At 41.2% G+C, this 16391-nt stretch overlaps 1 protein-coding gene across 6 annotated transcripts in view; it reads right to left on the reverse strand.

The window, feature by feature from the left end:
* Nucleotides 1–8921: 8921 nt before the first annotated feature.
* WDFY3 (WD repeat and FYVE domain containing 3) overlaps nt 8922–16391 on the reverse strand; it is a 281573-nt gene continuing 274103 nt past the window's right edge. For all 6 annotated transcript variants that reach the window (XM_060114184.1, XM_060114194.1, XM_060114198.1 and 3 more), the window contains 2 exons: nt 16002–16199; nt 8922–12326 (listed from right to left, as the gene is read on the reverse strand). In XM_060114184.1, coding sequence (XP_059970167.1) covers nt 12203–12326; nt 16002–16199 — 322 coding nt within the window. In that variant the 3' untranslated portion in view covers nt 8922–12202. The remainder of the gene's footprint in view (nt 12327–16001; nt 16200–16391) is intronic.

The following is a 16391-nucleotide window of genomic DNA, read 5'->3' on the forward strand; positions in this document are numbered from 1 at the left end:
CTCAGCAACCACCACCCTGATCAGTCAGCAGCATCAACACTGAGGCAAGATCCTCCAGCAGCAAAAAGATTGCAGCTCACTGAAGGCTCAGGTGATGGTTAGCATTTTTAGCAATAAACTAATTTTCTTTTGGCCACATGGCATGCAGGATCTTAGTTCCCCAAACAGGGATCAAACCCACACCCCCCGTGGTGGAAGTGCAGTCTTAACCACTGGACTGCCAGGGAAGTCCCTAAACCTAAGTATTTTATTTTGGGGGTTGCTAATGTAAATGGAATTGTGTTTTTAATTTCAAATTTCACTTGTTCATTGCTGGTATATAGGAAAGGGATTGATTTTTTTTTTTTTTTTTTTTTTTTTGCGGTACGCAGGCCTCTCACTGTTGTGGCCTCTCCCATTGCAGAGCACAGGCTCCGGACTCACAGGCCCAGCGGCCATGGCCCACGGGCCCAGCCACTCCGCAGCATGTGGGATCCTCCCGGACCGGGGCATGAACCCGCATCCCCTGCATCGGCAGGCGGACCCTCAACCACTGCGCCACCAGGGAAGCCCCCAGTGATTGACTTTTTTGTACTACCCTTATAATCTGCAAACTTCCTATAACTGCTTATCTGTTCTAGGAGTTTTTGGTCAATTTTTTGGGGGGGTTTCTACATATGATCCTGTCATCTGCCAACAAAAACAGTTTTATGTCTTTCTTCCCTGCTGTATACTTACTTCTTTTTTGTGTCTTATTGCATTAGGTAGAACTTCCAGTATGATGTTGAGGAGCGGTGAAAGGAGACATCCTTGCTTTTTAGCTGATTTTTTTTTGTGTGTGTGTGGTATGCGGGCCTCTCGCTGTTGTGGCCTCTCCTGTTGCGGAGCACAGGCTCTGGACGCACAGGCTCAGCGGCCATGGCTCACGGGCCTAGTCGCTCTGTGGCATGTGGGATCTTCCCGGACCAGGGCACAAACCCATGTCCCCTGAATCAGCAGGCGGACTCTCAACCACTGAGCCACCAGGGAAGCCCCTGTAGCTGATTTTAGTGATAAAGCTTTGAGTTTCTCACCATTGAGTACAATGTTAGCTGTAGGATTTTTAAAGACAGACTTTATCAAGTTGAGGTGGTTCCCCTTCTATTCCTATTTTACTGAGAGTTTTTTTTTTTTTAATCATGAATGAGTTGGATTTTGTCAAATGCTTTTTTAATCTTTTTTTTTTTTTTTTTTTTTGCTGTACGCGGGCCTCTCACTGTTGTGGCCTCCCCCATTGCGGAGCACAGGCTCCGGACGCACAGGCCCAGCGGCCACGGCTCACGGGCCCAGCCTCTCCGCGGCATGTGGGATCTTCCCAGACCGGGGCACGAACCCGTATCCCCTGCATCGGCAGGCGGACTCTCAACCACTGCGCCACCAGGGAAGCCCAAATGCTTTTTTAATTTTTGCATATGATATTATCATGTGATTTTTCTTTTTCAGCTAAATGATGTGATAGATTACATTAATTGATTTTCAAATGGTGAACCAGCCTTCAACACTTGAAATCAATCTCACTTGGTTATGGTACATAATTCTTTTTATACATTGTTGGATTTGATTTGCTAATAGTTTGTTGAGGATTTTGCACCTATGTTCATGAGAGATTGGTCTGTAGTTTTCTTTTCTTATAATGTCTTTGTCTGCTTTTGGTATTAGGGTAATGCTAGCCTCATAGAATGAGTTAGGAAGTATTCCCTCTGCTTCTGTCCTCTGAATAAGATTGTAGAGAATTGGTATAATTTCTCCCTGTTTGGTAGAATTCACCAGTGAACCCACCTGGTCCTGTTGTTTTCTGTTTTAGAAGGTTATTATTTCTTTGATAGATATAGGCCTATTCAGACAATTTCTTCTTGTGTGAGCTTTGGCAAATTGTGCCTTTCAAGGAATTGGTCCATTTCATCTAGGTTATCAAATTTGTGGGCAGAGTTGTTCACAGTGTTGCTTTATTATCCTTTTAATTTCACAGGATCTGCAGTGATGGCCTCTATTTCTTTTCTAATATCAGTAATTGGTGTCTTCCCTTTTTCTTTTAAGGTAGACTGGCTAGAGGCTTATTGATTTTTATTGATATTTTCAAAGAACCAGATTTTGGTTTCCCTGATTTTTTGGTATTGATTTCCTATTTTCAAGTTCACTAATTTCTGCTCTAATTCATATCATTTCTCTTCTTCTGCTTACTTTGGATTTAATTTGCTCTTCTTTTCCTGGTTTCCTAAGGTGAAACCTTAGGTTATTGATTTTTGATCTTTTGTCTTTTCTAATGTATGCATTCAATGGTATAAATCTCCCTCTAAGCACTACTTTCACTTACAAATTTTGGTAAGTTGCGTTTTCATTTAGCTCAAAATATTTTAAAATTTCTTTTGAGATTTCTTCTTTGGCTGATGTGTTATTTAGAAGTGTGGTGTTTAATCTCCATATATTTGGGGATTTCTAGTTTAATTCCTTTGTGGTCTGAGAGCGGACATTATATGATTTCATTCCTTTTAAATTAAGATGTATTTTATGGCCCAGAATATGGTCTATTTTGGTGAATTGCATGGGAGCTTGAGAGGAATGTGTATTCTGCTGTTGTTGGGTGTATATGGGTGTCAATTTTATCCAGTTGATTGACGGTGCTGTTGAGTTCAACTATGTCTGTACTGAATTTCTGTCCGCTGCATCTGTCCATTTCTGATAGTGAGGTGTTGAGGTCTCCAACTATGATAGTGTATCCATCTGTTTCTCCTTGAAGTTCTATCTCATCATTCCCAGGGTGCTAGTGCAGGCTGTTGCTGTCAGCTACTTTCTTAACAGATACCTTCTTGAGAGTATATTCAAAAGTGGGCTGTCTCTAAATCAAAGAAACATTTTAAAGAGGGCTTGTAGGTGACAGAGAAGGGAGTGAGGGTTGGTTGGTGCTGTTCCCTGAGAATAAAAACCAGTTGGACGCATTGCTGGAGTGAATGTAAAACAGTTTGACAGTTCCTCAACATGCTGAAGATTTACCATATTATCCAGCAATTCCAGTCTTCTGTATATACCCAAGAGAAATGAAAATGCCCATCCACACAAAAACCTGTACATGGATGTTTACAACAGCATTACCTACAATAGTAAGAAAGTAGAAGCAAACTAAATGTCCGTCAAGTGGGAAATAGATAAATACAATGTGGTATATCCACACAATGGACTACAGTACTTGGCAATACAAAGGAAGTAAGTTCTGATACATGCTACAATATGAATGAATCTCCAAAATACTATGTTCACTGAAATGAGATAGTTCCTAAAGACCACATATTACACAATTTCATTATACAAAATGTCCAGAATAGGCAAATCTATAGACAGAGGGTAGATTAGTGGCTGCCAGGGGGTGGGGACAGGGAGGAGAATGGGGAGTGACGGCTAACGGTGTGGTTTCTTTTGGTGTGATGAAAATGTTCTAAAATTAGACGATGGTGATAGTTGCACAACTCTAAACATACTAAACCCATTAAGTTGCATACTTTGATGAATTTTACAGTATGTTAATTATATCTCAATAAAGTTGTTTAAAAATCTGACTAGAGAATCTGTAATGGTAGGATCTACAGAGGAAGTTGTTCCGGGTCTGGGGAGGGGCGGGAAAGGGCTGCCAGTTGACTCCGCCACTGGGGACCCCACAGCTTGTTCAGTCTCCCATCCTTGCTATCTGATGGGCAGCGCTGAGGGGTGGGTGGCTCAATACTGCAGGGTGGTCAGGGAAGGCTTCCTTTAGAAGGTGACCATTGAGACATGAGTGAAACGGGTGAGGCGGGGGAGCAGAGCACAGCTGGGTTAGGAGCCACAAGGCAGAGGTTACAGTCCGGGGGGGTGGGCGGCGGGGTGCGGGTGCAGGCGGGGGGCGGGCGCAGGCCGGGTGCGGGCGCAGGCGTGGCAAGTATTCGAGCAGATGAGCAGAATGAAAGAGGGGAGGAGGTGAGGAGACCTGCAGGGTTTTAAGCAGGGACTGACAGGATCAGGTATCTTAGTGGGCTTGCCTGGCTGCTGAGTTGAGAATGGACCATGGCGGCAAAGGCAGAGGTAGAAAAATATTCACTTTGCTGTACAGCAGAAACTAACACAACATTGTCAATCAACTATACTCCAATAAAGACTAATTAAAAAAAGAAGCCCACAGCCAGCCCCAAACTAAGGATGAATTCACTCACACTGTATGTCAGCAAATGCAAAGTCTGGGTTGGAGCACCCACATTTAAAAGGAGGAAGATGCAAATTAATGCTATGACACCAACACAAAACAAAGGCAGGCAGGCAAGAAGGCAGGAAAGCATTCACACATGACCAAGAACCCAGTCTGGGGGGAAAAACAACCCTAAAAGAAGAGAATTTTCTGGGAAGCCTTTGTATTATGTAACTTACTGAAAACATATATGAATTCAATAAAGAATCAAAGATGAGATGATAGAAAAATACAATGATATGAAAATGAAGATCACAGAGCTAAGAAAACCAGTTGTGATGACAGTGTCCTTACTGAATTAGACACGGTGAGAAGTGTAATAGACTTGCTGAAAATTCAGTTACAGATACTATACCTACATGAAGGCAAGCCCCTGGTTTATAGGCTAGAAAGTTCTTGAAGAGGGTAGTTATGTCATTTTTATATTACCCTCAAGGCTCAGTGTAATATGTATCATCACGGACATGTAAATTGCTACCTTAAGAGAAGGGAAAATAAATCTACGTGGGTGGATCCAAACTTGAGCCGCAAGCATACTCGGTAACATTGCTGGAGTAGGTCTGTGTTCCTTCCTCTGGGTAGAATCAGCCCGCAGGGTCAGACTGTAATGATCCTTAAGTTTACAGCCAGGCTCCTTAGGTTGACCTTTGCTCCCTGGTTTATTTCTGTCTAAATCAGTTTGCAAAGGAGTGGTTGGCTTTTATGAACAGAAAGTGTTTTTAGGGTATAACTTTTGTTTGAAATGGACAGCAGTGCTTGAGAGCAAGATCAAGAAGGATTTGTTTTCCTTTAATGGTCCTCTGCTCTGGAATGCAGCTTGCAACTTTCCTTTGTTTTTGTTGAGCAGGAAGTGTAATACTGTAGTTGAAGGCCAAGGTTGAAGTTCCAACCCTTTATCTTCATGATAAAGCAGGGCAGGATGGTAGGGAAATGATATCCTAAGTACATTTTCATTGTAGTCCCCACTCCTACAAAAAAAAAAAAAAAAAAAAGGAAAATGGGACCTGGAAGCTGTTTCTAAAGATCATTGGCCTGAGAGTCGGAAGTTTAGGGGTAGAGCAGGGAGTTAAACTTAACAAGCAACAGGGCTTTGGGAATGTCAAACATCTCTCTGAGTCCCTTTCCTCTTGTGCTAAATGAGGGTTTGGGCGGCATGATTTCCCAGGGCTCTTTCCAGGCTAACATTCTGCCTGCTGTGTATCTGACTGAAGACGAACTCCCCATCAGTGGATTTAAATATTTAGGCTTTAGGAAATGTTGTAGTGCACCACTTCTTTTATGTTCATATTTCTAAATTAATGCTACAATATACTGAGAACATCTGGTCAAGCACTACGTGTCCTACATATATTACCTGAATTAATCTTTGTAACAATTGTCTGGGGGCAGGTATCATAATACAAAATTTACTTATGAGGAAGCTCAGATGTGGAGAAGTGGCCTAATATCACACAGTTAAGTGGTAGAACGAGAACTTAAACCCCAGACTGACTCTTGGTCATCAATCTCCCGATGAGTGCACCATATTAGGTAGAACAGTACCCAATATCAAAGGATTACAGTTTTTTTGACATTATCAAAAATTTGGAGTCTTGACTAGAAGAATGTTACTATAAAAAGACCTTCTTAGAAACTCCAGCACTTCAGAGATGCACTCTTGGTCCCTGTGTGCTTTGGGCTGGGGAGGCAGTATTCCAGCAGATGCCCATGGCCCCAGTGGCGAGCCCAGCGAGGCAGGGCCTGGTCTTGCACTTGGCAGGTTTCAACAGGAGCCCCGCTGAAAGCCCTGGGTCTATGATTAGGAACACTGCTCACAGATGAGATTCAGACCTGCTGCTTTACAATTTAGGGATCATCTCCTGTATCTTCTCCTTGGACCACTGCTTCACAAAGTCTGGGAGTCCCAGACCCCTGGGAGTCCTGAAGACCCTTTCATGGGGTCTACAAGATGAAGACTATTTTCATAATAATACTGAAATGTTGTTTGCCTTTTTCACTGCATTGATATTTGTATAGAACTCAGATGCAACAGCAACGGTGAGTAGAACTGCTGGAATCCAAGCATGAAATCAGGCAGTGGCACCGAACTACTACTAGTCATTATCAAGCACTCCCAGTAGAAAGAAGGCTCTGTTTCACTTAAGCATGTCCTCGGAGAAGCAGTAAAATTACTACTTTTATTAAACCTTGAACCTTAAGTTATGTGACACAAAATGAGAGGTACCCACAAGGCGTCTGCATCCTTAAGTACAATGTTTGTCTCGAAGTACTTGTGCAATTGAGTTGTGGCTGGCCTGCTGCTTTTCTCACGGCACATCTTTTCGCCCTGAAAGAACAGCTGACAAACCACGGTTCTTTGACGGAAATATTCTTGAAATTAACAGTGAGCCTATTGCTTCAAAGAAAACAGCAAACAGTGACTGGTGCCAATGAAAAAATGTTAGGTTTTAAGCCAAAATTCTAATTTTGAAAAACTTGTGATATCCACCACTGTTTGACTTAGAATTTTCTGAGACTGCTGGAGATATTTTGATATTATGTATGATGTGATTTTTTTGATGTATTACAGAATAAAACATCTTGGAAGATCTACACACACTGTAGTAGTAGTGATGTAGTGCTAAATGGCCAATGGGTGCTATAAAATTACATGTTGGTAAAAGATAGATTCAACATACAAGATAGACTAATGGAGTTTAAAGTACTAGAGTATAAAAAGTTCACTGATGTAGTTTCAAATGCCACATAGTAATCAATCTTTAAGAAACTGAAAGCTATTCAGAAACGACCTGCATAAGGTATTAAAATATCCTTCTCCCCGCCCCCTTTTAACCACATACCTGTGTGAGACTGGATTTTCCTCATATGCTTCAACCAAAACGAAGAATCACAAGAGACTGAATGTAGGAGCAGATATGAGAATCCACCTGTGTTCAATTAAGCCAGACATAAAAGAGATTTGCAAAATCATAAAACCATTCCACTCTCTTCACTAATATTTTTTGTTTGGAAAAGTTTTTTTTTCATATAAACATGTAATCGATGTTATTACATAAGAGTTTCATCATTGCTACTTCTAAATAAATTAATATATTTTTAAAATCTCAGTTTTGATCTCTAATACAATGACTACTAATAGATGCAGCCCCTATAAACAAAAATGGTTGGAGTCCTCAAGTTTTTAAGGATCAAAAGGTCTTAAGACCAGAAAGTTGAAAAAGCATTACTTTAGTGTCATCCCATTCTCAGGGTCAGCGTTGACACAGGAAACCTGGTGCACCAAGAGGGATTACATGAGGGGCTTCAGAAGTCTACAAGCTGGGGAGAGCTGCAGGCTCCATCTCTGAATTCCTGTGTCAGGGCTCTCCCAACACCATGCTATCTCTGAGTGTGGTAGCTTGGTTTGGTGCCATTTCTAGCAAAAGTCAACAGGAACAATAAATAAATAAAAAGGAGCTTTGCAATGGGTGGGAGAAAATGAGAATATTGATAAGGCAAAAAAGACTAAGCTAGTGCTAAGCCAATTCCATTGGACTGCTTCTTCAACAGTCCAAAAGGGCCAAAATGAGGGCTGAAGAGGAAAATTTATTAAAGATGAGAAGCAAATGGCAGAAAAGGTACTCACTGAAGATCATTTGCACATTTAAACCCTGAAAAGAATTTTTGCAAGCCCGTATTTGATACCAACTCTTCTTGAAGTCATTAGAATTATTAGTATTTCATTAAAACAATGAGAACTGCCCTAGGTTTTCTCTTACCACTGACTTCTTATTTTTGAAGAAATATCTACTGTCATAGAAGTTGTTAGCATTCCCTATCTTCTGCCTCTAAAGTGGAGTTGCACTGGGGTGGAATTTGTAATAAGCACAATATCCTCAAATGTGGAACTCTGCTGATCATGCTTAAAATGAACTGGGAATTTTGTTAGTATCTTTAGAAAGAAGAAAAGTCACTAAAGCACCCTAAATAAACTTAAAAAGTGTTTTCTACATTCTCCTGTTCTGGGAAGTCAGCTTTCAAACCAAATAAGCGAGTAACTATAAAAACGGATGTAAGTTGCTAACACTCTCAAAGACTGAAATGGCAAGTTATCTAGCTAATGACAGTGGGTGCTGTGCTTCCAGAAATGGGGGGCAGGACACCAGAGTATTCCTGATGTGAATATGGCAGGGGCAGGAAATAGATAGATAGATGTATAATTTATTACTGCTTACTTTCCACAATGTGATGGGTAGAGAATAGGCTCAGGGAAAAGGAGCCCAAACCATGCGATGCAGTCCTTTTCCACAGGTCCATTCAAGTCTGAGGGTCGTGTCTCCCAGAAGCCACTTGCCTCTCCCTGTGGCTGTGCACACAGCCCCAGGAGTCCAGCACAACTGGGATGCTCGGGATGCAGAAAGCCTGGTTTTTAAAGATGGATCGCACTAGAACTGGAACCAGACCCTAGCAGCCAACAACTCTGCAAGCAGAGACTTTAAGCAGGCACTTCTGAAGGATATATTCACAACTAGAAAAGAACTACACAAAGTTTTATTAGACCTCAGTTTTGTTAGTTTTACCTCCCTTGAAGAGCTGGCTTAAAAACTTTCTTTTTTCTTTTCTTTTTTTTTTGTGGGGGGGTGAGAAGGGGTAGTGGTAGATAGTAGGTATTTATTTGAAACGAAAAAAAAAAGTATCTGGACTATTGCATTTAAACATGTATTGTAATTGTGTTACTCTACCTTTTTGCATCAGAGACAGATATACAATGAACATTCAGTTATCACAGATTGCACACTAGATAGTAATTCTTCAGGCCTTTTACATAACCACCAAAGAACAGATATTGGATTCTGCAATATAGTACAAAAGTCCACAATCAATCCAGTCTTAGCCAGTATCTTCAATTTACTTCTGTTGCTGTACAAATAATTGGCCATTACTAGGGCTTACAAGTTAATAACAGGACAAAAAAATATACATTGCACTGACACAAAAAGTCAGCTGTGTTAATAGTCATGCAACAAGTAACCAAACTTGCTGAAATTAAAAATACTTTCTAAAAACAGTTTTAATGGCATAAATATTTTATACACAGTTCATTTACCAAAACAAAATGTATTTAAATGATACAAAGGAAAAATAAGTTTCTACCAACTTTATACATAAGAAAGTGCAAAATAACTTATCTAGAGTGTTTTGCTATTATTCAGATGGATGGCTGCTAGGGGCAGCTATTCTTCTCTTCAAAAGCATGACATTACAGTTGCACACTACACACGAATGTTAGAAGACATGGATGGATAGATGGATGGATGGATGGATGGATGGATGGATGGATGGATGGATGGGTGGGTGGGTGGGTGGGTGGATGGACAAACTACTACAAAGATCAGGCAGAAGCCCTGTGAGGTACTCTCAGAGAAAGAATACGGACCACACAAAGGTGGATGTACATGCTGAGAATATATGTTGGTAAACAAATTTACATGGAACACAGAAGGACATTCAGAGGAACGATTAGTTTACGTGAGTGTACTTGTATGTGTGAGTGATTTGTGATTTCTACATTAAAAGCAAAAGGAAAAGAAACCCACTGAACAAAACAGTTGCCCACAGCACCAGCTGCCAGAGGAAATACTATCATGAGGGTTTTGGTTTCCACCTTCTAGTTATGGAAGTTGTGTCGGAAAGTTTAAAAGTGTTCATCCCATATAACTTCATATTACATAGAGGAATAACCTTTAAGTAGCTACATACAGACATTCATATATTCAAGTCTTTAAAGAACATCTCTGCCATTGGGTTTGGGGTAAACATGGTTTGTGGACACAAGGAGGACGCCTCTTTTAAAAAGTGTAGAATAACACTGCTACAACTCATCTCTAGGGCCGGACAGGGGCAAAGCCCATGATTACGTGAGAGCACAAGTCCTGCAACTGTTGAACATCCAGCATTATTTATTAGAACTGAAGAAAGAAGGTGAGGGGGGAAGAGGAAGGTGGGGAGGAGTGAGACACAGGAAGGAAAACAGAACACAACTTTTCTTTAAGTTAAAGTATTAATGCCAATAATCCTTTTATTAACAAGTATATTTGAACTTTTAGAAATGGAAGTGTTTTAATCAATTTTGATATGTAATCATAAATAGACTGTAGGCTCAAACCTAGGTAAATAAAGGTTTAAATTTAGTAAGCATAAGGCACTAAAGCAGCCTTTATATTTTCTCTTGGAGACCTAGTTATCAGGAAGAACAAATTTGTTCTTAAGCTGGTTTCAGCCCATTAGGTACAAGATTACTATTGTACCAATGCCTATTTTTGAATGCATGTGCATATATGTGCATTTTAGTGCATAAGTGTGCCTGTCACCAGGGCCTAAAGATGAAAAATCGGGAAAGCCAAAGCCGCTGTCCTTCGTACGATAACTCCATGAGGTGTGAAGGCCTCTCCTTCCTTTCTTGGGCCATAAATGCTTCTACATTTTTCAAATCACAGGGCTTTTAGAATTGTTCATAATATTATCACTAAATATCTGAAAATGTTAAAATCTAGATTAATTGTTTCATTTGTTTTATATATATATTTATATATGTACATAACACACATTTAAAAAAAATCCCACCACCAAAGCCTTTTTTCTGTAAACTAAACTTATCTCTTAGCCCCCACCAGCTTTAGTCTCCCTGGATTTGTGTGTTCTGTATCCAACTAGTAGAACAAATTAAATAACTAAATATTAAAATACTGTAATTATATTCATAGCAAAAACAAAAAAATAGACATTGATACAGTATAAATCTCACTGTTTTCAGGTAGATGGCATTAAATGGTAAAGGTTAATTATAAGCAGTTCTGACATGATCCAGTTTTACAACAAGGTTTATATGTTAATTCTGTACACTTTTTTCTTTTTTTAACCCTTTTTTGAAAATAAGCTATAGTAGAACATCAGTGTCACCAAAGACACATACTTCTTATGTTCTATGCAGGAGAAGCTAAAGTGGGTTACATGCAAATATGTTTCCATTAGCTGAGGCAGGGCTGTTTCCTGCACTGCGTCGATTGCCCGACCACTGCTATGCAGTGCTAAGAGGGGACGCTATGACCAAAGGGCAGTCCAAAGAGAAGTTTACAAGGGGCCTTATGACATTAGAACAACACTGAGGTGGTGTGTAGCCACGTGTGAGATGTAGCCACGTATGACACGCCCGAAGATTTCCAGGGTATCTCATGACCAGACTCTTATTCTCCCACACTGTTTCCTAAAGAAGGTCCACATGACACTGTTTTGGTTACTAGCTTAGGTTAAGTGGAGATACTGCGGGCAACTTGAAAGAAATGACATCAGGCACATGGGCTGGGTTTGAAAGGAAGGGGGGAAAGACCACAGATAACGTCTTTGAGGATTAAAAAATAAAACATATTTATAATTAATTGGTGAGCAATGTCAGACAAACCATAAGTATTTCATTGAGTTAGTGGTTTAGTTTGAAGTCTCATGTTACAGGCAGTTAAGTCCTTATTTAGAAAAAAGGCCTTTGTACCTATTTACAATATACACAGTTACTTGCAAAGAAGTCAGATTTACAACTATTTTCTAAAAGCCTTTTTTTTTTTTTTTTTTTTTGTAGTCGTTGGTTTTTCCAAATAAGGATGAGGAGCTCTACAAAAATGAGACGCAAGAAAAGGACAGTTAATACGTGAGGATTTTCTCTTGGAGACAGCTATTGTTAAGGGAGAATCGGATATTGAAATGTTGCTCCTAGGAACCACCTTGTATTCTTCTTGTGCTGTTCACCTGAATAGTGTCTGCCCCATGACTGTACTCTACACCCGTTTATTCAATGTTCCCTTTGAATCCCACACTTCAAACACACGGTATGAAGAGATGTGTAAACGGAGACTGTTTTGATGCCTTCCGAGCTGCGAGTTGTGACAGGGGAATAGGGAAGGGGGTCTACAGACCGTGGTCTCCAATCGGCTTGTTGAATCTTCAACAATTTCGAGGCCCATCTTCTGAACCCCTCTCATGCTGTAAATTGTAATAACAGTTCTGACAAACACGTACCGGGGATGAGATTTTCAAGCGTTTGATTTCTGACTGAAATCGGCTGCACCTAAAGGAAAGGCAAAATAAGGTAGTTATGGGTCTTCTCCATGTTTGATCACTGGGCTCAGAAACACAAATTTAAAATCTGAATGGACAGCTTGAGGTATAACGCCCAAGACCGTACGGGGCCAGAAGAATGCCCAAAGCCATACTGGTTTGGGTCATGTGGTTTGACCAAGGACCAAAATTAGTGCTGTATTACTTGTGTCATTCTATGAAAAAAAGTAACATTAAACCAAGGCAAGCCATTTATTTGACCGCAGAGAATTAAAAAAAAAAAGAAAAAAAGATTTTCCTACAGGATGAGACCAAGGAAGTGAACATCTATAAGGCTACTCTTCCTGTGTAGGATGGAAATGCATTCTTCCTCATGCCCTATTAACTTGGGTGGCATGCCAATGTCTTTACTTGGAGCCTGACTTTTTTCTCTTGGCAAGAGCGGACTTACCACCCATTTTAAAAGACACTTTGGTCACTATCAAGTTCCTTTGGGCTTTTAAGCACTTTGGTTCACTCCTCAGTCATTTCTTAAACAGGTAGTTTGGCTTTTCTGTCTGGTCCAAATTTTCTCATTTTCTGTTTATCGTGACAGAATTCCCTGAAGTGGACTATACTTAGCGATGTGTCCGAGTCCTTCATAGAAAGCATTCCTATTCCTGGCCTAAGGCAGGGTATGACCTTGGGTGTGGTACTTCATCACTTTGACCTTGGCTCTTCACAAGACTGAAACAGAGTTTTATTTCTTCCATTAGACCAGTAAAGGTACCCAGAGAATACATGAAGTGCCAGCAGCCTAGGGGGTTTAAAGAACTGGACTTTGAGGAGACCCTCAGGAATGAAGGCTGGCAAGCTCCCTTAGCAACAGAAGGGCACAAAGATCACAGTAGAGCTACGCCCTCCTGGACAGCATTCCTTCTGTGCCTGCTCTGTCATAATCAATCACTTGTTTGGTTTGTTTTTCAATTAAAGCCTCCCTCCCACATCTGAGGGCAATAGCTAATTTAAAGAATTACCTACATTTAAACAGTACTTTCAAAATTAAACTCTATAAAGAACAGATGTGTGCCAGCATACAAATGGAGGTGCTATCAGAAATTATTAGATTGGGGACTTCCCTGGTGGCACAGTGGTTAAGACTCTGTGCTCCCAAAGCAGGGGGCCCCGGTTCAATCCCTGGTCAGGGAACTAGATCCCATATGCATGCTGCAACTAAGAGCTTGCATGCCACAACTAAGGAGCCGGTGAGCTGCAACTAAGGAGCCTGCCTGCCTGCCACAATTAAGACCCGGCGCAATCAAAGAACTAAATAAATAAACATTAAAAAAAATTATCAGATCACTAGGCTTTACAGAGTGGGTGTCTCAAAGCACAGAACCGCGAGACAGAATCCTCTGCCAGCCTCATAGAAATTCCTATAAGAAACAGCTGGCAGCAACATTCTGCTGCTTCATCTTGAATAAGACTTCCCAGGAGAGAAGGAAGACATTAGTCTGAAAAAAATTAATAATTATAATAACACTTCTTACTGAACACCTATGTTACCAGACTTTGCACCTGGTGCTTTACAAAACTCATACACGATTTCACTTAATTCTCTCAACACCTCTATTGGGCATGTGTAATTATCCGCATTTTACAGATGAAGAAACTGAAGCTCAGAGGGGTTAGTAACGTGCCTGAGATGGCACAATGGACAGCAGCCCAGGGAGCACTTGTCAGTGTAAACCCAAGGCCACCCCCTTTTCCAATAAGCCAATGCCCCTCAATAACTAACTCAGAAGCAGTTATATAATTTGCGTTTTCTGTGCAAGCATCTCTTTAGTAAGGCAATATAAGCATTAGAGGGTACTGCCCATGGGATCTTTTCTGTTGTCCGTCATGGAAAGGATTGTACATGCATATGTGGGACCCCAGGGTATAACAGAGATGGCATCCAGATCAATGGTGATGGGACAGCTGACTCTTCATACTGGGGAAATATAAGTGATCCCCACCCCATGTTGTACTCTCAAATAAATTCCAAATGGATTTGGACCTAAAGACCTCAACATGAAAAACAAAACTTTGAGGACTTCCCTGGTGGCGCAGTGGTTAAGAATCTGCCTGCCAATTCAGGGGACACGGGTTCGAGCCCTGGTCCGGGAAGATCCCACATGCTGTAGGGCAACTAAGCCAGTGCACCACAGCTACTGAGCCTGCGCTCTAGAGCCCGCGAGCCACAACTCCTGAGCAGCCCATGTGCCACAACTACTGAAGCCCGCATGCCTAGAGCCGGTGCTCCGCAACAAAAGAAGCCACCGCAATTAGAAGCCCGTGAACTGCAACGAAGAGTAGCCCCAGCTCGCCACAACTACAGAAAGCCTGTGCATAGCAACGAAGACTCAATGCAGCCAAGAATAGATTAAAAAAAAAATAATAAAAATAAATACCAGGTGCTTTGCACATATTAGCAAAAAGAAAAGAAAAGAAAAACAAAACTTTGAAACTTTTAAAAGAAAATAAATAAGGCTATCTTTATGACCACAGGACAGGGAAAGATTTTTTAAGACCAAAAAACAGCAAAAGTCATAAAAAGCAATACATGCTACTACATCAAAATTAAAAACTTGTGTGACAGAAAAAACATACATAAAGTTAAAACACAAGCCACAGACTGGCAGAAGATATCTGCAAGACATATGAAAGACAAAGGATTAGAGCCCAGAATACATAAAACAACTCCTCAAGTAGGGGGAAAAAAACTCGAAGAGCAAACGCAAAAGGAAACTGGGCCAAGTTACCCAAGAGGAAACTCAAACTGGCAATAAGCATATGAAAAGATGTTCAACCTCAGAAGCACTGCAAGTTAAAACAACAAAGCACTACTGGCTATCAGACTGGCAAAAGCGGAAAAGTTTGGCAATACCGGGTGTGAATAAGAACAAGGAGAACTTGCATATCCTGCTGGCAGTGGAGTAAACTAGCACTACTGTTCTGGAGAGTATTCTGAATATCTAGTTAAGCTCACGAGTATGTCTACCATCTTCAAGTCCGTTCTGAGGTATCTCCTCTAGAGAAACTCTAGCTTGTGTATTAAGAGGGCATTTATACGGGTGTGCATTGCAGCATTGTTTGTAGTACGGATAAAATGAAAGAAAATCCCTTAACAGTCCATCAAAAGGGAAGGAGATAAATACTGATATATTCATACAAAAAATAGGACAGCAGTTCAGATGAAATTATTAGAATAATAGTTATTTATGTGAATGAATTTCAAAAACAATGTTGAGTAAAAAAAAAAAGTTACGGAGGGGTACAGACAGTATGCTATATTTATGTAAAACTGAAAACACAATAGACAATAATATAGTGTTATCTATGAACACAACGTATGCACTCAAAGTAAAAACACATGGAGAAGAGGGTGTGACGGGTGAGGGTGAAGAGAGGACTTGAAATGAATCGGTGCTGTTTTATATGCAAATGTGAGCAAATGTTAGCACCTTCCCAGCCTGAGTCACGGGTGGCCATGTGTTTGTGATGATTACCTCTGTATTTTCCAATGTGACAAATATTTCACAATGGCAATAAAAAAGAACAAGGAGGAAGTGAAGGCTGGTTTAGACAGACACAGCGCACGGGCATAATGCACATCCTCAGAGCTTAACCCACAGACACTCAGGAAGCTTGTATCTCATCTTACTTCTGGCAGAAGAGCTGACCGCAGTTCCTGCAATGGTGCCGTCTTTCCGTGAGAGAAAACCGCACGGAGCAGCCCGAACAGCTGTCCCCTCCTTCGTCCTTCACCCAGTGGTCAGCGGCGGAGCGGCCCGGCTGGTCACTCACAGACCAGCTGAAAACCCGGCCTCGACTATCGCCCACGAGGATCCTACTGTGGTCCCTGCAGGAGACACGACGCAGAGTCACCGCATGGAAGGCCCCGGCCCCGGCACCGCCATGCGGCCGGAGAGCTTCCGGTGACGCCGGTTCCCAGGGGGCGTGTGCGCTGGGGAGGGGGTCGTGCGTGCAAAGGGACAAAAATGGGACTGAGCCCTAATGTACACTTCCGTTTCAGCTCCCCTGAAATCGAACC

Source organism: Mesoplodon densirostris, chromosome 1 (assembly GCF_025265405.1).
Source record: "Mesoplodon densirostris isolate mMesDen1 chromosome 1, mMesDen1 primary haplotype, whole genome shotgun sequence".
Classification (NCBI taxonomy): Eukaryota; Metazoa; Chordata; class Mammalia; order Artiodactyla; family Ziphiidae; genus Mesoplodon; species Mesoplodon densirostris.